The 22,203-nt window shown below is 37.7% G+C and overlaps 1 protein-coding gene across 10 annotated transcripts in view; it reads right to left on the bottom strand.

The window, feature by feature from the left end:
- Positions 1-9,372: 9,372 nt before the first annotated feature.
- Positions 9,373-22,203, bottom strand: part of MPDZ (multiple PDZ domain crumbs cell polarity complex component) — a 128,249-nt gene continuing 115,418 nt past the window's right edge. For 7 of the 10 annotated variants that reach the window (XM_040962803.1, XM_040962807.1, XM_040962810.1 and 4 more), the window contains 8 exons: positions 18,626-18,712; positions 17,708-17,798; positions 16,771-16,814; positions 15,825-15,947; positions 14,500-14,604; positions 13,883-13,995; positions 12,983-13,106; positions 9,373-11,136 (listed from right to left, as the gene is read on the bottom strand). In XM_040962803.1, the coding sequence (XP_040818737.1) occupies positions 10,990-11,136; positions 12,983-13,106; positions 13,883-13,995; positions 14,500-14,604; positions 15,825-15,947; positions 16,771-16,814; positions 17,708-17,798; positions 18,626-18,712 (834 nt within the window). In that variant the 3' untranslated portion in view covers positions 9,373-10,989. The remainder of the gene's footprint in view (positions 11,137-12,982; positions 13,107-13,882; positions 13,996-14,499; positions 14,605-15,824; positions 15,948-16,770; positions 16,815-17,707; positions 17,799-18,625; positions 18,713-22,203) is intronic. The other 3 variants (XM_040962806.1, XM_040962809.1, XM_040962811.1) reach the window with 1 other exon arrangement.

Genomic DNA, 22,203 nt, shown 5'->3' with positions numbered 1-22,203 from the left:
ACTGACAGTGGAAGTACTCTAACTTTGTATGATCCTAAGAGGCATCATCGAATTGGACAATTCTAATTATCATTAATGATATCTAAAGTAAAAATCAAGAAAACAAACCAGGCCAAAATGCTTACTTCCTTTTTGTTGATTTGTTTGAAATACTAGTTTTTTTCTGTGTTCAACAGGTACTCTATCCAGATTTGAGAATGGGCTTGAGTAAACAAGATACCCAGTATAATTTTTTTTATTGTAATGAAGACTTTCCTTGGAAACAGTTGTGATTAATAATTACTGAGTGAGCAGTATTGTATAGCAGCTGTCTTGCTTTGGGATACCTGCATCCTATATTGAAGTGCAGGGTTCAGGTCCCGGCTACTCACTTTCCACTCCAGTTCCCTGATAACGCATTCTTGCAGAAAGCAGATGAGAACTCGAATGCTTGTGCTCTTGTGACCCACTTAGGAGGCCCAGCTGCAGCTCCAGGCTCCTGGCTTCACCCTGGATCAGTCTTGGCTGTTGAAAGCACTTGGAAAGTGAACTAGCAGACGTGGGACATTCACCTGTTTCTCTCTTATGCATATTGGTAACTCTGTGTGTGTGTGTGTGTGTGTGTGTGTGTGTGTGTGTGTGTGGGTGAATTTCACTACCTTGCCTCTATATGAAAATAAACTTGCATTTTTTTAACATATTGATTACTCAATACCATGACAATTAATTCCATAATGTTGTAAATTGTCAATGATATTATCTTGTGGCTTTAAATTCATCAGGATGATATTCTGCCAGCTCTGCCTTCAGACCAGAGAGATGGTCTCCCCAAGAAACTGTTGAATGTATCTGGACAATAAGATACTGGACTCTATGCTTGGTATATACTTGCAGTGAAAGAATCTTAACTGAATTTGAAATGTAATACAGCAACAAAGTGGAGGAATCCACCATGGGGGGAGTGCACGGGTAGGCGTTGGGGGAATCCCAGAGCCTATGAAACTGTGCCACATAATGCAATATAATTAATAATAACATATACATATATATTAAAAAAAGAAAAGGCAAAAAGATTTTTAAAGTAAGAAGAAGAGCTCACATACTGGAAAGGGTGAAGTTGTGTTGCCGGCGTCTGCCCGGGTACCATGCACGCCTCTGAAGTCATCCCCGTGCACTGAGTCGGACATGTCTGCAGGAACAAGGCCCAGTTACTTTCTGATCTGCAAACATTGGAAACCTCGCATGTTGTTTTTGGCTGCCTCCGAGTGCGAAAAATTTCCCTAATTATCTGCATTTTCCTAGTCTCATTTTCTCAAACTGAAAGTTTAAAAAAAGTTTAGAAAGAAGTGAAAAAGAATTTGCAAACTAACATTGGTTCCTATTTGGTTTCCTTCCTTTCTTACTTATCTCAGTTTGTCCTCAATGATTTTACTGCTCATTTGCTTATACTCACGAATTAACATTATTTACAAGGCTCTTCAAATGATGATGGTGTGTACATTTAAGATTTTACAAATTCTTTACTGATCAACTCTGAAGAAAAGCAGTTTAACATTCAGAGTTGGCGGCAAAAATCAAAGCAGACTTGAGACTACTAAATTCCCCTCTTTCCCTTTTTTTTCTTTTTCTCCCTTCCTCCTACAAAATCCCCTTGCTCTATTTCTAAGCCAAAGTCTTATGTGGCTATTGTTTCCAGTACAGTAATAGAACCCATAACGTAGGCAAAACAATAAAGCACAGCCACCTGGGACAAAATGCATGCGTCCAAGATACAATGATGGTTAAAATGAGGAAAGATCACGTGGAGGTGAGTGAGGGCTTTGATGGATTTGCTTCATGTTTTTAAAAAAACATACTTGCAAAATTTAAAAATTACATATCATATCACTGGTAAATTGTTGGGAAATTGTTGCTATATGTTATTTCTTAACTAAGCATAGTATGATTGGAAAAGTTTATTTGTAGAAACGTATTATAGGACATTGAAAGAATGTGTTTATATCTTAGTTATTCTGATCATTTAAATTAAAATGTCATACCTTAATTAAATGCAATAATTTACTATAATAATTTATTATCAATGCTTTATTTGGTAAGTTATTAAACGTGATATTTAGTAGAATTGATGTAAGAATAAACATGTAATAATTTAATAACAATTGAGCTAAAATACAATGACCAATGTTTATATAGTGCTTCAAAAACTCACATCGATTTTTAATATATTTTGATGTTCTGAATCTTAAGCAAAAAAAAAAAAACTTAAAGATTTATTTATTTTTATTGGAAAAGAAGATTCACAGAGAGGAGAGAGAGAAAAATGGCCATAATGACTGGAGCTGAGCTGATCCAAAGGCAGGAGCCAAGAGCTGCTTCTTGTTTCCCACATGGGTGCAGGATCCCAAGGCTTTGGGCCATCCGCTACTACTTTCCCAGACCATTAGCAGAGAGCTGGAATGGAAGTGAGCAGCTGGGACACAACTGATGTCTGTAAGGGATATGAAGAAGTGAAAAATTTTATATTAATCAGAAATGGATTCAGCAAATAGGATGTTCAAATTATTAACAACTTTAGTTTCTAATATTTGTGGTATTTAGAATCCTCCTTTAGAAATTTAGGGCATTTCCAAAACATTGTTCTTGCTTTTCACTTAAAAAGTGAAAGCAGAAAAGCCTCCTGAGCAAATTTATTGCAGGTAAATCATTAGGAAATATAACTTATGGCTCCTAGAGGAAAATTCATCAAAGCTTTTTGCACTTCAACATTTTAACCTACCAGTTCAAATGAAGACCGGGTGCAGGCCAGACTGAGCCAGGCTGCAGCACTTGCTGGTGAGCACTGAGACAGGGAGCAGGTTATCTCAGACTGAGCCACAGTACCTGCTGGCATGCACCAGACCTGGCGTTGAGGGCCTGGTAGTGGAAGTTTGCAGACTCCCTTGCTTGGCCGCTGCTCCCTAATTGGAGGCCCACGTGGGCTTACATCCCTCTCAACTATGTAACAATATTAAAATTTTTTAAAAAATCACACACATAAAGCTTCTCAGTACAACTTTCACAGGAGCGTATCTTTCCAGAAAGAATTATTTCCACACAGGTGGCGCTATACATATATCCTGTGAAAACCCAACTCCTTAATATTTAGAAGTGATTCTTGGATTTCTACTATCTTTCCATATGTAAAATTTATACTTTCTTTTATAAATATGCAAATTTACCTAGCAACTGAGAACTAAAATTGATTACAACCACGTTCAGTGTGTAAACCCAGACAAGGCTTATGCTGACTAGTTGTCTTCCAGTTCGGAGACACACCACTGCACTTGACAGCTGGAGAAAACTTGCTGTAGGATCCCAGACACTTCCATTCCCCACTCTGACCCGGACAGTATAAAGCTTCAGAGCTGGGAACCGTGAGGCTTATTTTATAGTCAAATGTGATATCAGTGCTTGGCAGAAGTGTTCTCTAGAAGCAAATTTCCTTTTCCTGACTTCTTCAAATAAAATTTAAAAGTTTAGAAACAACCACCGGAGGCACATTCACATTTCTCCTTATGTTTGATCAACTAAAGTAGTATCAACCATCAGAGAAATTCTCCGTAGGGAAGAGGAGAAGCAAGTGGCAGGCAGCCTGACTTTGACAACATCCAAGAGGCTGTCTGTCAATTAAGCTAACTTGATCTTTTCTCCTTGGTTTGCAAAGCATGCATCTTGGGTATTCGATCCTAATTAATTTAACAACAATGTCTGCACAGAGGAGTTATATGGGTAATGGTTATTGTTTGTAAAGGATGTATTTGTCTGAAAAGCAGCTTCAGAGAGGGAGAGGGAACACAGGGTCAGGGGTGTGCATCTCATACCCAGGAACAAGGTGTGGCAATTCACTTGGCTTCATCAACCCCCGATACCCTTACAGTTCAACTGTGAGGTATCTCTGAAATAAGAAAAGAGAAAGGTATGTTTTGAATTTAGTTGAATTTGAAAAGCTGGGGAATAAATTGCAAGCAGCGATAGCACACTCTATTTGAAATGGTTCCCACAGTTCACTAACGTAGCCTTCAAGCTTCGTGTATTTGTGTGGCCTCGTGTTTCCACCCTTCATCAGGTGTCCCCACACGCAGACACTTCAGCTCATTTCATACCAACAACAAGTGTAGAAGATGATATTGTTCCCATTGTAGAGGCAGGAGGCTCTACGAATTCAGCTGCCCTCTAGCCAGGAGCGAAGCCAGGCAATGAATTCAGGGTCGTGAGCACTTCACCTTCAACACTAGTTTTAAGAGAAACTGAAACTGCCTCCAGGGTTAGACAATTATATCCACTCATTTATGTGAAATACAAGAACAGGACAGAAAAGAAGAAGAAAAATTCATTGCAAATTTTACTACATAAATATCTTTAATGTACATAAAGTAAAAACTTTGGGAAAAAATCAGCTACTAACAGGAAGAATAATAATCAAGTACCTACAATAAATGTAGAATGAGGCAATAACTTTGGAATCCAAATAACAGTCATTACAAATATGTTTGAATATGTAATTTATTCAACTCTAAGTTTAAATAGTAAAAGGTGAAAAAAATCATGTTCCTTAACTTTAAAACACTTTAAAAACTAAAAACTAAAAACTAAAAAACACATAAAATGATTTTCTATTTTTATTTATTTTTTAAAATATTTTTTTGAATCTTGAAATTACAGGGAGAGAGGCCATCAGAAATTTTCCATCCACTGGTTCATCACCTAGATGTGCACAATGGCCAGGTCTGGACCAAACCAGAGCTAGAAATCAGGAACTCCATCCAAATCCCCTACATGAGTGCTGGGGCCCAAACACATGGGCCATCCTCTGCTCCTCTTCATAGGTCATCCACAGGGAGCAGGACCAGAAGTGGACCAGCCAGGACACAAACAGGCACCCATAAGGGATGTCATGGTTGCAGGTGGCAGCTTCACTAGCTGTGTCACACTCCAGTCCCCCAGACTTCCTAAGTTGAAAATTGAGGTGTAGAGGTAGAGAGGGCATTCCCAAAGCACGGTTCACTGCCCAACACTACCTTCCAGAGTCTGTATTAGCCAGAAGCTGCAGTCGGGAGTCAGAGCTGAAACCTTAACTTTGGCAACCCACCTGATGTGTGATAAAGGAATCTAAGTTCTAAATACCTATACCTAGATTTCTGATTTTGATGGTAACCATGTCAGAAAAAGGAACCATATTTTACTTATCCATTATTTTTAAAAAGCAGGTAACAAATATATATCTAATTATAGAAAAACAATTAATATAAATATTAAATATAATGCTTTAAGAAGTCATTCTGAAATTCAAAGTAGAAGCTGCTGATTGTATTTTCAGTTGCATTAGGTATACAACTGCAACAAGCGAAGTTTCCAGGAATGCACATTCCTTAAGCGAAGAGAACCCACAGAAAGTTTTAAAAAGCTCAGTCACATTTCTGAAATATCTTTAACAAACTATATTATCTATATATGTAGTTATATCCATGTTTCTTCCTGAAGTACTTCTTATAGAATTGAACAAGTGTAAAAATATTCAGTTTTAATAATTAATCCAATTTATCCTTGGAGAAATGAAATCAACTTATTTAGGACTATACAGATGATTTTTCGATTCATATAGAGTTAAGTAAAATATAACCTTCCATTGAAGTGCTTCCTTACTGGCATGAGAGTAAACATTTTCTAGCAAAATTAGATATATTTTCACGGAAAGGACAAAGACTGTAATGATGATGTATTTAAAATCGTGTGAATGACTATTTCATTCCACTATTAGGATTTTATTTTTTCACTAAAGAATCTGAATTTTAGCTTCTGCTTTTGTGTATTGTGTTGCCTTACTCAAACTTTTCTGGAGCCAATGAATGAACATATTTTAAACTCAGCTGAGAGATTGTATCTGTGCACTTACAGGCAGCGGGGTGCATAATTAGGTATGCCTGCCATCTGTGTAGCCCTCCAGGTGCAACTGGCATTAGCTTTATTTAATATTACCACGACATTCATTTTACTCCATTAATTTATGTCATTTGTCCTTTATTGTAAACTCAGATGGCCAACACTAAGGCAATGGGCATGATGACCCAATTTTTATTTTAGTGAAAACGTTCTATTATAAACAAAATTTTTAGCAACCTCCATAGCTGAGAATACTCTTAAGAAATTGATTGACTGGCCTTTCTCTCTCTCTCTCACACACACACACACACACACACACACTAGTCCCCGAAACAAAACCTTCCTGTGTTAGGTATAGCAGTGTTTGTTCACAGAGGGAACACAACCTAAGACTTTCATTTTGGATGGCATTGATAAGGCACTGGAAAACTAGGGCTTCATAAATTCACAGTCAAGCTAAAGGTAATGCAACAAAGCAATGTTTCCAAGAATTTGTTGAAGCATTTTCATGTTAGATCACAATAAAAAAATATGAAAATGTGAAAATGTCTTTGGTTCTTAAAGCTCAAGAAAGAATTGCCCCTAAGTTTTCAATACCATGCTAACATTTCCAATTCTTCATTTCTAAGAGTGGGCCTCCTGATCCTGATCCTAGGTAGACCCTGATACCTGGGTAGAGCTTAACATCTTTTGCTTTGGGCTTCTATTTAAAGCATTGATGTATAGTTACGTCAAGCACCTTTAGGTGAAAAAGTCTTAGAAAAATATGATTAACAGTGTACTTAGGAGATACAGAACATCATGAAAGCTGTTTTCAAAATAACTGAATTTTTAGAGTGTTTAGTATAAGTTGATTGGCATCCACTTTCAGAAGACTCAACTACACAGAAATGAAAATTGAAGTCAATTTAAAAACATTGACTTTTTATCACTCTGTGTCCTCTATAAGTAAAACTACTCATAGTTTATTCTGTGGAATGTTAATATTAGCTATTTTATTATCCAAAAAAGGTGAAATTAGAACTTAAAGTTCATTTACATGAAGGATGGTTAGAAGAGTGGAACTTCAAATGTCACACATTCCAAGATAACCTTTGGAGAAAAATCCTAAGTCCTAATACATCAATAAGAATAAGGAGATAGTTTTTGAGAGTAACTGTGTTTATGAAAATATGAACATAACAAGGTGGAAGGTGGAGGGGAAAAGGAGCATATATTATTCATAAGTGCACAGTCTTCCATGACAGAACCCCAGTTGAAGTGAAGAAGTCGATGCCTGCTCCTAGAGAACGCTGAGGGCAATATTTTGATGCTACCACATTCAGAAACCTCAAGGGACAGCTGCATTGAGACAGTCCTGAGATCATCAGCACAGAAGTGCCTCCTGCACACAGATTTCCTTTGTAGGGTCCATTATTAAATGTTTGGTACTTTAATGACAATAGCTTTTATAGTTCTTGAACAAATAATGTAACATAAGTTTTTATATACTGAAATGGAATAAATGAAATAGCTATTGTGGGAAAAGAAGCCATGATGTCAAGCATACATCATTTTAAGAGCATCCTCCTTTTCTGGCTTTCATCATCTTCTACTGGGAAATTTTGCCACCAACTTTTCCCCCCTCCTCTGGAGGTTACAGAGGACAGTCTGCTGTCTTACAAACAACTCTATCTAGAAAGTGGCAAGGTTAAACATCAGTCTCCCATATGCACATTCGAGGAATATCTTTGCACAAATCTAACGTATTCCTGAGTATCTGTCACTGACATGAAACAGCACACCAGGGCAGCTGAAAGCTCGTGATGAAAGTTCTGACATTCCCACACTTATACTGAAAAAGAAAACATCAACTTGTGCTAGTCTCCTGGCAGGCATCGTTTCAGCCTCTCCACTCACTCACCATCAAGTGAGAAAGGACATTAAATCACTTCGAGTCAATATCTAACCAACCCAACAGTACCTTAGAGCAGACTGAAGGATTCCTTGGCTTTTTTATTTCTAGCAGGAAAACAATGCTTTTTCAGGATTCTTAGCATGAATCAAAAACAGATGAAAAAAAGAAACCTCCTCCTTTTGGTCTTCTTGTTCTTCATGATTTTTAAGCCTTTCCTGTACCAGCCCCATCACTGTTGTGATGTGTGGGCTCTACTGATTTCTCACATGTTCTTGTTACTCCTGCCACTGCACAGCAGGACTGAAATGAAATACTGTTATTTGTGTGCTACACTTCTGGAGCATTGAGAAAGAACAGAAATCGGTGGCATTCTTCATTATTATTTAAACAAAAAGTAATGATACTGAAACCAGTAGGGACCACACATTGTCTGGAGTGGTACATGACACCAACACCTGTACATCTTTATACTGGAGAGAACCCTCAACACTTTCAGAAAATAATAATGAGGGAAGCATAAGGCTGTGTTACTTCTCCCCAGTGCTGATGGATCTGGTCTTCACCTTGCAAGCTTGACCTTCCTTCTTCCCTCCCTCCATTTCTTCTTTCATGTGCTGTGACACTGATAATAAGCAGTTCATTCAGCGTCTCCTATGAGGTAGATGAAATGATAGTAGCCAACGATATACAAATTTCATCAAAATACTCCAGTGTTTTCCAGAACTTCCGTACCAAAGTACTAAAAAACTGGGTGACTTAAAACAACAGGACCTTATTCTCTTTCAGGTTTGGAGGCAGAAGTCTAAAATTAAGGTGTCAACTAAGCTAAGCTCCTCCTGGAAAGCTAAGGAAAAGCCTTCCTTTGCTCTTCAGCTCCCGGTGGCAAGGTGTTCTCTGGTTTGTTTTGCCTTCAACTTCACGCATTCACTTAGCTCCCTTTCTGGGTCTGTGCGTGGTTTTCTTATATGGAAACCGGTGACAAGACAGGGCCTATTCTTTCCATATGATTTTACCAATTACAACTATGCAGACCCATGTGGACATTAATTTGTGGGCGAGGGTACTGCTGAAGCTAGGAGAGACACAGCCTGCTCTCAATGGCAGCACCCCTACCTGTCACACCGAGCTTCAACAGGTAAGGTTGCCTGCCTTCCTACACTCTGATGTGCTATGTTCTCTGAATGTACTGGTTTAAACTTCTACAGAGGGCAATTCAGCTTCCAGCAGCCTGCCATGAAATGTTTCTGACAAATCTTCAAAGCCACTGTGTGATGACTACGAAGTTGGATGCGTCACTGTGATAATAAAATAAATTTTGTTAACATCAACCACCTCAAATTTACAATGACGGTTGCAATGTGGTCTTGCAAAATTGTTGCAATATGTAGTTTTACCCACTCATACACTTGTTAAAAAAATCAAGGAATTTTTACAGTTCATAATGAAATAGAAGCTTAGACACAGCCTATTGCTTTACAGATGAAGTGGGTTTCAGGGGAGGCACACTCATTTGGGGCAGACCTTGTAGAAAGGCACAAATTCTTTGCTCAATGTTCAAAACAGATTTTTCAAGTCTATTAATATAAACGATTTTATTATGATTTTTTCCAACCTGAAAACATTGTAGCACCTGAGTATCCTAAAGAATCAATGGCGATAGTACTTCAGTGACAACACCGAGGGCAAGAATCATGCAGCACATTTCTCTTCCCATGAATACAACTTCCTCTGCTCAGGAAGAATTTATGAGCCCTGCAAATCAGAAAAAAGTTGTAGAGGTAAAAAATACTGAGCTTTTCATAAAGATGCCATCCGAAGTCCCTCTACTTGTAACTATGGACACCATATGTGCAGTTAGACATGATAAAAACCAGTTTAAATTGTAAATCTCAAACAATACAATAAAGCCTTTTGGCAGTAAAAAGAACAAAAACACACCCATTTCTGTATCTGTGCTCCACTGAAACTTCTTATTTATTCACTTTAATTCTTCATTTACACAGAAATGCTGTAATAAAATATCTGTACACTACTTCTGTTACAAATATAGATAATATTTCAAGTGACTATATATTCTAATGTAGGAATTTCACGCTCTAAAATGGGAGTGAACACATGATAATTCCTCACCAGTTGTCCCAATAAACAATTCCATCTGCTTCCCTTCGTCTTAAACTATTGTATTATAAGATGTTAATATAAGGCAACGAAATGAAGTTATGCTAATCCTCTTACTTTTTCTATCGATTTACTAATGGCATGCAACCAAAATAATTACTAACACATTGCTTTTTTCTCTGTCATTAAGATTAATACTAATTGAAAGCCAATTAGACAGCATACCAACATAGTTTCCATATTGCATCCACTGTTAAAGCAGCACTAAAAGATTCTTGAAGTCTTCCATGAGTTTCAATAACCGGCATTGTGGCTTTCCAGAAAATTCATTGACAACATGGGGTGCTATCTTTGTCTTACTTACAGTAACATGAAAATATTTTATAAAAAGTCAGAGCCCTAAAACCAACATCAGGATGTACATTATATATGATTTCTTTACAAAGCTTAGGGAAATTACTTTATGTATGTATTTGCTGTTAACTCAGTAACATAACACAATTTTGTCAAGAAAATTGTGTATATATTAGAATTAGGAAGGTACAATTATTAATATGCATTATAAACACTGAAGGTATTTTAATAACTTTCCAAGACAAATATTATTCTTTTTAGAGTGGAGGAGAGGAGATGGATTACCAAGAAGATGGATTGAAGCATATTTATGAAAAATTTCAAGATTCTCTTCTTTATTTCACATTTTGTTTCTCACCTAATTACATAGCTCTGTGTTAGTCTTACACTTATTTTTCTTAACACATTAGAATTTTTCCCATATGATGATAAAATCTTCTCTACATATCTTTCCTTCTGCCCCCAAAAATCTGGATTTCTCTATGCAACAATATTCCTTCTGACTTCAAGTTCACAAAATGCAGGGGGAAAGGAAAGAAGATATTAGGACTTCAGCAAGAAAACCGCTGTCATATGAGAAAAAATAACATGACATGCTATTTTCCACCCCTTTACGATTTTGAAAAGTCCAGCAATACAGCAAGGGACAAGTCCTCGATCGAATGCACTCCTTGCAGTGTGAAGAGATGAGGGGCTGGGGCCGGCCCCTTCTGGCAACCAACTCAGGAGAGAACCATCAAGGTGACGGAGCCTTTTGTCCGTTTAAGGATGGCAACCGCTTCTTCATGGGTGACCCCTTCCAGACTCTGCCCGTTGACAGCAATGATCTGGTCGCCCCTTTTGAGACGCCCATCTTCAGAGGCTGCTCCCTGCAATTGCAAAGTAGTCTGGTTACTTCCCCCAAATGCTACTGTGCAGAAGACTTAAGAGCAGAAAGTAACTTACTCCGTGGGTATACACAGTCCTCCTGATGCTCCCTGGGTGCTCCAGAGCCAGCAAGCAAGGATGCCTACTCTCTAGCCAGCCCATTTTCCCTAGAGGCTCAGCACTGAGATTCCAATGGAACAGAGAATTCTGCAGTCAATTCCTGAGCTACATGGTTTTTTGGCTGTTCAGCACAGCAGTTGGTGAGAACTCAAATTAATAAAGAATATTTGGGAACTTGCCTATGAGCAAAGATTTTATAGATTCCAGGATCTTCTACCACACAAAGAAAACACGCAGAGGACAAAGGATTATGAAAGAACAAAAGCCAGTTTTATAGGAGAAGGGCAGGAGAACCATGAAGCCCAAGGTTTTGCAGAAGCAAACAACCCACTTGCATGCTCACTGGAGTGGGGATAGATATAAGTACTGAATTTAGAACCTACTACTAATCTAATTTTTTCTCTGGCTTTGAAAAGGCTGTTTCAGCTCTCTTGGTTTTTACTCCCCAAGGGTAGATGGATGCTTCTTATTCCTATGGGGCCTAAATGATGAAGATTAAACACAGACATTGCTGTTTGAAAAAGAACCACATCTTAAGGCATGCCTATAGGAGACAATTATGCAATTAAATATCTAAGATTAAAAATATGAAAAAGTTAATGAGGAATCTATAATGATGAAATTCCTAAAATATGTTCTAACTAGCGTGCCTTAAATAAATTGTTCCTAGGCTGCGGAAAAGGACTGTGTGACTTTTCTATTCACTGGCAAATGCTGTTTGTATTTTTGGATATACCAATAGCTTGGGAAAAAACTCATAAATTAAGCCTATAGCAAGCTTGCTTCAGCTGTAGTACTTTAAACTGGTTAGAAATAATAACTTTACCCCTCAAAATATAATGATACTTCCATAAAATGAAAGAATATTTTTTCCTTTTACAAGAAGAGGGGACCACTATAAAGCTCCTGCAATAAGTCACTGGACACATTTATCTTGTTCCTGACGTTATAAAATTTTAAAATTCTGAATTTTCTCCTGTAGACAAGTTGTCTACTTTTGTAGCTCCTGGGAAAATGCCTTAAAACATAATAGCAGTATTTATGTGGATTCAAATTGTTTTAATAAGTCCACCGATGTTATAATATCTTTATTCTAAACATTCTCAAGTTAGAAAAACTTACTACTGTTTGATTACATTTATATATAATTAATATTCTTTTAAAAAACTTGATTAGATGATTACAAACAGTTAACTTCAGATGATAAAGCAGATCATGTCCCTCAAATATTTTACTGGTTAGATTTCTATTTTATTCAGTGTAAGTAGACTTGTAAAATAAATGCCATATTGATTAATTCGCATCCGTATTGTATGTGCATTGCTTTGCCTATTTTATATTTTACAACAATAAAAGTTCAATGAGAAAGGAGCTCCAGTGCTCTATCGCATGCATATTTAAAAGGTCCCGTTTTCAAGACACTCATGTGCAACTTGCATTCAAAAGAAAACAATGGGCTTTCCTAACCACAAAGTTCATTACTAGTTTTATATATATTACCATGAGTTTCCATGGAGCTTCAATTTGAGCCCATTTTCCTTTAAACATGACTAAACCACAAATTGGAGAAAAATATTTAATGACCTGTTCCTGTGGGGAGTTTCGAAAGAAAATGATCAACTGTTAACCATTTGGCATTACCTCAGGCCATAAACTAATAAGCCAGCTGCTGACCACTATTAATGAATGCTTCGGAGCAAAGGAGGTGGTTAGAATGTGCAAGCTTACCTTTGCAAACACGGTTTTAACGTAAATGGGTAAGTCTCCGTGAGGGCTGCTGTAGCCCCCTACTATACTGAAGCCTAGGCCATCTGGCCCTCGGTCCAAGGTAATAGATTTGCACTGGGGTGGTCTATAGTAAAGAGAAGGGAAAAAGAGGTGTGGGTTTTGTTTTCAAGTATAAACATATCTTTGAGATTCTGTAATTTCGTCTATGTGACATCTGCTGAGAGTTAGCATAATTCTCTGTTACTGATTACAAATATATTTCTGAGATGGTTCCACTGTCAGTGAATGCTGAGTTTTAAATTTTTATAAACTAATGAGGTCCCAATTAACACTCTATTTCTATTACCCATGGTTCCTATAAACTCACATATTCATGGCATGTTCTAACTGTGCGCAGAAGTGAGAGGGCCAAAGTTCACAAGACCCTGATATAAGAGTAAGTCTTGTATCAGAAAATTCCTGATCTCAAACAGAAAACAATATTTACAAGAAGCTACATCAAATTATTTAAAACTTATTTTGAACCCCCCACCCCCAGTACTATGAATTGTTTTATATTAAACAAGGAAGAAGTGATGAAATTTTTGAAAGAGTAGACTACCTGTCACAGAGAGACATGATGGTGAAACTAAAATATCTCTTCCAGGAATGAGAGCTGAAAACATGGGAAGCAAAGTGTCACGCATAAGCTGTTCCCCAACAACGCCATCGGCCCATCCATCTAGCTATCTTTCTTTGACTAAACTCATGCCACACTTATTGATAGTTGACAGCCCTTTTTTTCATAGTGAATACTTTCCCTGTTAGAGTTCGTGTCTCTGTGTTAGGAACATGGGGCAGAGAATAATTCTCTGATTCCTAAAGGACAAATGATCTACCAACCAAAATACATGCACTCACCCTAAATCATCCTGAAATATACTGCCAGATGTAAGCCCGTTGAAAGGAGGGCCAGAAGTGACAGGTTCCTGCTGATGCCCTGTGACCACGCTTACATCTCCTCCTGCAACCACCTGCACACACAAACGGAAAGAGAGAAAAAAAAATCAGTTCATGTGGCAACTTTGAGCATTTTGGATAAAAAATTACATTTTGCTTTCAATTAAATCATTTCTGTTTGATAAAATATAACCAAAGATAATGTAATTTTACAATGTTCAGAGGCCTCATAACTGTCCTCACAGTAAAAAATATTCTTGCAAACTGAATTATAGAAAGTTCCTTGATGCCACTAAAATATGGACTTACATACAATTATTTTTAAAGCTCTTGGAAATCATTCATTGTTGAGGCAGTTTATTATTTCTTACATAGATATTTGGAACAAAAAGTGATTCACAAAAAATGTTATGAAACGTTTCACTCCTATGTTTTAGAAGTTTTACTCTCCAAGTAACCATTCATATTCAAGGGGGGATATTAAGCAACAGCAGGGCGATTAATCATTGCTATAACTTCAACACCAACAGTCACGTGTTTTCAAGCTCTGTGATGAGACTTTTGGAGAAAATGTTTACCTGCATTTCAATGGAGCCCGAGGCATTTTTCAGTAAGGTGACTGCTTGGGTGTGAGTCATCCCTTCTGTAGATGTGCCACAGATAGACACAATCCTATCCCCCACCTGCAACAGACAGAGAGTGAGCCATCTGCTACATCAGCCACATAGAGTGGCACTCCTAAGACCTGAGCAGTCTTTTCCCACCTTCCACGTCAGAGACGCACCATCACCACCAGCCAGAGAAACACAATGAAGGAAACCACTTTGTTCAATAAGGGCAAGTACATGTAACTCCCCAGATAACTTGCCTACCATGACTGAGTTCCACGGCATCAAGGCCAGGAGAAGACAGAGCCAGAAAAGTACTCTCCCCTTTTTCTGAGTAGGAGATGACTTTCTAATAAAAGAATAAAATATTGATATCATTTGGAAATCTGAGTTTCCCTGGACACTATTATTATAATCATTGGCTACAACTCTGAGTCAGGGACTGGCAAACTAAAGCCCATGGGGCCAGATCTGGCCCATGGCCTGTTTTGGTTAATAAAGTCTGGCTGGAAGACAGCCACAGTGTTTTTGGCTGCTATCACGGGGCAGAGCTGGGAAATTGCAACAGAGACTTGTGCGTCCCACACAGCCTGAAATATTCACTATCTATCCTTAGAGGGATGTGTGCTGAGCTGACCTCTGTTCTTTGTGTAATCAGTTTTTAAGTGTCAGGCATAAATTCAGATATCAAAAGAGACAAACTCTTCCCAACATAGATGCGATTTAAAGATATGGTGCTGCTCGGAAACCGTATTGTCAGCATGAGGCCCCAGAGTTGTTACCATAGAGAGACTGAGTGGCTTTCATAGTATACGCCCATGATTTCAGAGCTGGTTCAATACCAAAGTTCTTTGAAGCAAGTTTGGTATGGTTTGACAACATGGTAAGTCATATTTACATTAAATTTCTGCAAAATCTATAGACAAATGCAAAAAAGGATACTTTTCAAAATAATAAAACCCATCATTTAAACTAATTAAACATATAAAGGAAAAGCTTCACTTCATTCTAAAGTTCTGAAATGCTTTGATGATGCACTTCCAACACTCGAGAGTCAACTGAAGATTTCCCTTGTTATTTACTTGCAAATCAGTGCTTAACAGCATCACTTTCTCCTCTCCTTTCACATTCTTTATCTTTTACTTAAAGGAAGCCTCTCTGTGGCTGAAGTAGCTGATTTAAAAGCAGATACAGACATTTAAAACTGCCTAGCAACAGGGCGGCCAGATTCACAGCGTTTATAAAAAACTTTGGCTAGATTTGCTAGAGCTAGTGCGGCTCTTGGTGAAACTTACTCTGAGTTTCTGAGTCTGAGCTGCCACTCCATTTGGATGCATCATGGCAATAAATATGGGAACATCACCCAGCGGGCTGCCCACTCCCCCAGCAATGCTGATTCCTAAAGAGTCAGTTGGCCCCTATCATGGAACAGAGAAAAAATGTTAATCGAAGTAATTTTTTTTGGTTGACCATCTATGTATTTCTTGGCACAATATTCTACATCAGTTCAGATACTCTGTGAGCGTGGAAAATGAAGCTTTAGAGAACGGCACTAACTTTTGATGCAGATCTTTAGAGTGGCTTAGGGGGACCAAAAAAACAAGCATTAATTCAGGAGGCAAAAGCAATCAAGACAGGTTAAATGAAAACCATACAGTGAAAGGATCACGATTTTCAGAATCACACAGGTTCCCACACTTAAAAAGTCCACCCTTCTCAATAAATCCCAAAGTCTTCATTTCCAAGATGGAGATAACAGTGCTTCTGACACAGTAGGTTGCAATGAATATTAAATGGCATGATGATATGATGTGTCTAAGGGTGTTGAGCACATGGCAAAGCACCAACAAACTGCCTCTGCTTTTATCTTCCCTCTTGGGCACAGATGTGTAGAAATGTTTAGAAGAACTAGGAAGTATCTAGTGAAAGGGTGGGCTCAATTCTCAGTAATAGAGTCAGGCAGGAGACAATTTTGTGTAGCCCATGTTGACGACAATTTTGGCAAGTCAGATGAATATACAATAATGCATTCAAACATAACATAGAATGTATAAAGAGATGTTTTTCAAATGAGGTACTATGACTAGGGAATTCAGCCAAGAACATTGTGTATAACTACAGTAAGCACTACATTTTTATTTTCAGATGGGTCCTATAATGTTGTAATACAATTAACAGGAAAAATGAAGATGCTCCGAAAAATCCAAAAGTTTATATTGTTTTTTTTTCCCCTAAGCTTACCTTTTTTATTTCAACTGTTCTTAATCCCTGTATTTCAGACGCTACTGTAAAGCAAAAATATTAATATATTATTAGTAGAGCAATTGGTATGTTTATTAAATTTTTAGCCAACAGATGGAAATGAATGGGATTAAATGAGTGCATTCTTTGTATGGTTTTTGAAATGAATAGCTCAAAGGTACCAGCAGTACCTATGATTAGATTTGAATCACACAGGCACTCTTCATTTCCTCAGTTGGAAAAACACACATACCATCCCACTTCTCCCTTCTCATTTTAAGCACTGATTATACAAACTGTATAATCCACTTTGAATGTGTCAAGGACAGAATGTGCTTTGGATAGAAAGACACATGTGCACAGCTGAGAGGAATAAAATCATGGATGCATTAAAAAAAATCCCTGGTCTTAAGTGCCTAAATTTCTAGAATATTAGTCACATTGCAAACAGAGACTGCCATATGGTTAGTTTCTTCATTTTGAATAACTCTCAACCAATGTACCAAGCCAAGAACCCCTCTGCATCATGATTTCATGTAATTAAAACACAGGAGGATCACATTCATTTTCTCATAATTTTTGCACTCTTCATGGAAAATGAAGGCTTCACTTAGTGACAACTTCTGATTTACTGGTGTTACATTAAACAGAAGAAAGTAAACTCAAATATACCAGCCTGCTAGGTAAGAAAGTAATCATAGAATCTTGAGTCTAATGTTTAGTGTAACTTGTAAATATCACAGGAGAAAAGCTACAGTAAGTGCAGTTTTATGCTGCACACAATTTTTGTCAGCACACATTTTATGTCCCGATTAGGATGTGGGCATGATGTGATGCGATCGGGGTAGTGACAAGAGCTCTCAAGATACAAACGAAGTCTATCAGCATCCAACGTCTAAACCAACAAATTGTATCTAAAACATTAAACCAGTCTTACATGCATTCTTCTTTGAGCTACTTTCCAGCGACTCGGTTGTACTTGTTCCAGAAAGTGGCAAAGTGAAAGATGACAAGCTGCCTTCACTCACCTACAAACACAGCAGTTATGTTAGGAAGTGTTCAAAGGATAATTTGTCCCCTAAGTATTACTTTTTTTTTGTTTCACAATTAAGTTCTTTCAGGGTGTCTAACCTGTTTAAGCAATTGTTGTGTTTGATAATCTGAATGGCAGTTTAACCACAATTTCTATTGATTTTTGTTTTGATTTTAAAGAAGGAAGTTGTGAAGCAATATAAATTAATGGAAGTTACAAAACCTAAAAGAAATGTATTGCAGTTAACTAATTTTAAAAGACTGCAGTGATACAGAGTTTTGACTTCAACAAAAACTGTAAAATTAGGGCCAGTCAGCAGGAAACAAATGTTAGCAATTAAGAAAGAAGGCGATCTTTAATCACAGACTGATGAAAATGGGCTCTGTCATCAGAAGGCAAGACTGAGGAGAGAGGCTTGCCAGGAGTCTTGGAATATTCTAACATCATGGATTTATCCATGGGAATGAGTAAATAACATTTTGTTTTAATTTCCATTTGAATACTGATGAATGTTTATTATAAAATACTAAAAATGTTACCTTGGTTTAACATATATTGGGTCATTCCCCTTTGAGATTGTGGACAAAGAATCACATCACCAAAAAAGAATGCTTGAAATCAAGTTCCTTGAAATGATTTACAAACTACCTCAGGTTATGCCTGGTTTGGTTGCCACTTGCATCCTCTCTTCTTCTCTACCTAAAATTCTGCATCCCAGTCACTCCAGCACAGGCCAGAAGGCTAGCCTTGTGTGCACGGTCCTGGGAAGAACAGCACCAACAGCCAGCCCTCAATTCCTTTCGCCATCACTCAGCTACCCACCTGGCTGCTTTGAGAAGGTCTCCGTTCTGAATGAAATGGGCCAGTTTTGATTCTTCCAACTTCCAAGGTTACTGTGCCTAGGGAACACTGGGGAATGATTGTTTCATGGAAATGTTAAAATAAAAAAGGTATAATCATCTGTAGAAATACATTCTGTGTTTCAAAAGCTAAGTCTGAAAAAAAATCGTTTTCATAAAATTTCCACAGTCATGGATACCTCCAATCCTTTGCAAAATGGCTTTTGAAAACATCTTGAAAAACATATAAAAAACAGCAGTAACAGCAACCTCAAGTTTCTGGCATATCATTTCATGATTTACGTGCAGACTATTACAACTAAGGCAAAATAAAGTTGAGAAGTGAGCACCTACTTCATGAAATATACTGACTTTGTAAAACTAAGTAAAACAAATAACTCAGGAATTAAAAAAAAAAAAAAAACTCAACAGAAACAATAAAACCACCTCTACCACAGCCAGCTCAAGGTATTTCATGGTAAGAAGTACTTAGATAATTGGCAAACTCTCAAGGCCATAGTGTATTCAAGTACACCAATCCCATAACACTCAAATAACATTGTTGATTAGGTGTTTTGATGAAATGGGTTAAGCCTCTGCATGGGGTGCTAATATCCCTTCCAGAGTGGCTGGTTTGCATCCAGGTGACTGCACTTCAGATCCGGTTTCCTGCTAATAAACCTGAAAGGCAGTAAGTGATGACTCAGGTTTTTGGGTTCCTGGTCATCCCTGTGAGAGACCCAGATGGAGCTCCTGGATCTGGGCATTGGCCTGGTCCTGTGCCAACTCTAGCAGGGAGTTGGAAGGTGAAGAGTACATGGGAATCATATGTGTCTCTGTCTCCCTCTCCCTCCTCTCTTATTTATCTCTCTGTCTTCCCTATCATTTCATTGTAGCCCTGTACAAGTACACCACAGACATGAAAGAAGTGCTCTATGGTGACATAAAGAAGCAGTGCAGGAAATGTTTGAGACCCGAGCTTTTGGCATTGGACACACTGGTTTACATTTAAATTCAGTCATTCATTAGCTGCTCATCAGAATCAAGGTCTAATTTCTGTCTTACTCTACTTTTGGATTGATACAGCATCACAGAGTGTTGTGATCATCTATGTGCAATGCTTAGGGCAGTGTTCATTGTAAAGTAGTATCAACATAAATATAGGGCATTGATATTATTACGCTGCTACTCATGGGTTTGTTACTCTTAAACATGTCAACAGTGAACCTAACAGTTAAAGGTTAAAAAACATTACCCATATATTGATATGTTTGGCTGACCTAGGATTTAGAAAGGCCAGGAACTTATCAGGCTCTTCAAGAACCTATTTTATATTTTGAGTTTTCATAATTATAGAGATTAATAAAGACACATGTTAATTAATGTATATTTTATAAATATAGCATTGTAACTTGTCTATCTATAACATATATCTTTTTTATTAAAGATTTATTTATGGGGTCCTTGCCGTGGCTCAGCAAATTAAGTCACAATCTGTGATGCTGGCATCCCATGTGAGTGTCATTTGAGTCTTAACTGCTCCATTCTTATCCAGCTCCCTGGTAATGAGCCTAGGAAAGCAGCAGAAAATGGCCCAAATGCACAGGCCCCTGCAACTCACACTGCAGACATCCAGGGTTCTGGCTTTGGCCTGGACCAGCCCTGGCTGTGGAGTCACTTTAATGAGTGCTCCAGCAGATGGAGAACTCTCTGCCTCTCTCTCTCTTTCCCTCTCCATCACTATGCCTTTGAAATAAATAAATAAAAGTTAAATAATTATTTAAATTTTAAAAATTAAAAAGGAAAAATATATCAATATTATAATAGTTACATTATTGTGGAAAAAAGTAAGATGTTACTTTACACAGCTAAATCTACATCATAAATATATTTCTTATTTTCTACTGGCTGCATTTTTTTCAAGTTAATGTAAGAGTCCTGTACATCATTTCAACTTACATCATGTTTACCATGTGTCTGTGTAAACCAAAGTTTACATAGCTCTTGTCAACATTGCTGCTTATCATTTTTCTATTATTAAAAATAAAACATGAATGAACTTTACATGAAATTTTTTGTACATTACATGTAACATTTTAAAATGAAAATTATTACATGGGTACAATGGCAACGAACAACATTAGCAGCAGGCATGTGTGCTATGCAGATGTGGAATGATATATGCTTGTTCTATCAAGGGGTTTTTCAATGGCTGGTCTAAATTGATTTAAAATTATTCCTATTAGTTTACAGATATTCTGTCCACAATTTACAGAACAAGCCATTGTCTTAAGTTAACTACCAAAAAATAATCCTTAAAGAATATATGTTTCTGACTGACAACTGCAATTAGAAATGATAGTGTTAATAACCAAATTTATACACAAGTTCACAGATAGGATCCCATTTAAACCACAGTGGCTAAGACAGCCTCATTTCAAATTCCCTTCCTAAAGCCCAGCCACTGAGCGGCTCCCAAGACTACCCTTGACCTCTGACAGTTCTGTGACTGGGTGCTGTCATGTAGGTTCGTGATAACACGTGCTCATGCCACGCCAGGTGATGACGATGATGACCTTCTAGTCAGTGCTGAATTATATCTTTTCAGGACACAAAATGCATGCAAAGTAAAAGAGAACAACTGAATAAATGCTGTCTTCTATTTACTTACAGCAATGCAAATTCCCTCTAGAAATCAGAAATACAGAAATAGAGAACATGCCTACATTTTTAAGAACTAGATTTTTTTAGTGATTGTTCTAGACTTTGAAACTCATTCTTTAAAATAAGACCAGTTCTGTCCTTCTAATCAGAGAAGGAGTCTTCATGCAGACTTTTCCTTGATGGAGCATGCTTTTAAAATCTAAAGTGTTCTTGGATATAGAATTAGGATGTGAGGTCTTATCTACATTTACAGCAGAGCAGTGAGCTAACTTACACGTTTTAAATGCCAACTTTAAGTAGCTGAACAGTCTTGGGGCTGGTGTCTTGAAGTAGCAAGTTAAGCCTCCGTCTGAGGAACTAGCATGCCATTCTGGCACCAGTTCAAGTCCCAGCTGCTCCACTTTGCTAATCCTGCTCCATGCTAATGGCCTGGGATGGCCTGAGTCCTTGGGACACTGCACTCATGTGGCAGACAGGAAGAAACTCGTGGTTCCCAGCTGCAGACCAGCTCGGATTGGGCCATTATGGCCATTTGGGAAAGAACCAGCAGATGGAAAATCTCTCACTCTGTCCCTCTTTCTCTATAACTATGCTGTTCAAACAACAATGCATTTTTAAAAAAAAAAAATAGCTAAATAATCTTAAGTCAGAATAGGTTCTGCCACATTCTTTCTCTTTGAGAAAATGTAAGGATGCCCAGTCTGGTGCACTAAGAAAGCAAGGGACTGGGACAGGAAAAGTCAAAAGGATTCAACTCCAGAGATGCCATGGGTACCGTTCCTGCCTCCTGGACAGTCCCTAATTTTCTGCCAAGTCACTTTTCACAGAGCACCCTTGGCAGTGATGGAGGTCTCCACATAAATAAAAGTTCATAGTAAATCCGCCTGGGATGTGTGG

Source organism: Ochotona curzoniae, unplaced genomic scaffold (genome assembly GCF_017591425.1).
Source record: "Ochotona curzoniae isolate NIBS_2020 unplaced genomic scaffold, NIBS_Ocur_1.0 scaffold_3208, whole genome shotgun sequence".
Classification (NCBI taxonomy): domain Eukaryota; kingdom Metazoa; phylum Chordata; class Mammalia; order Lagomorpha; family Ochotonidae; genus Ochotona; species Ochotona curzoniae.
The sequence above is the reverse complement of the archived record's forward strand: the minus strand, read 5'-3'. Positions and strand labels throughout refer to the sequence as shown.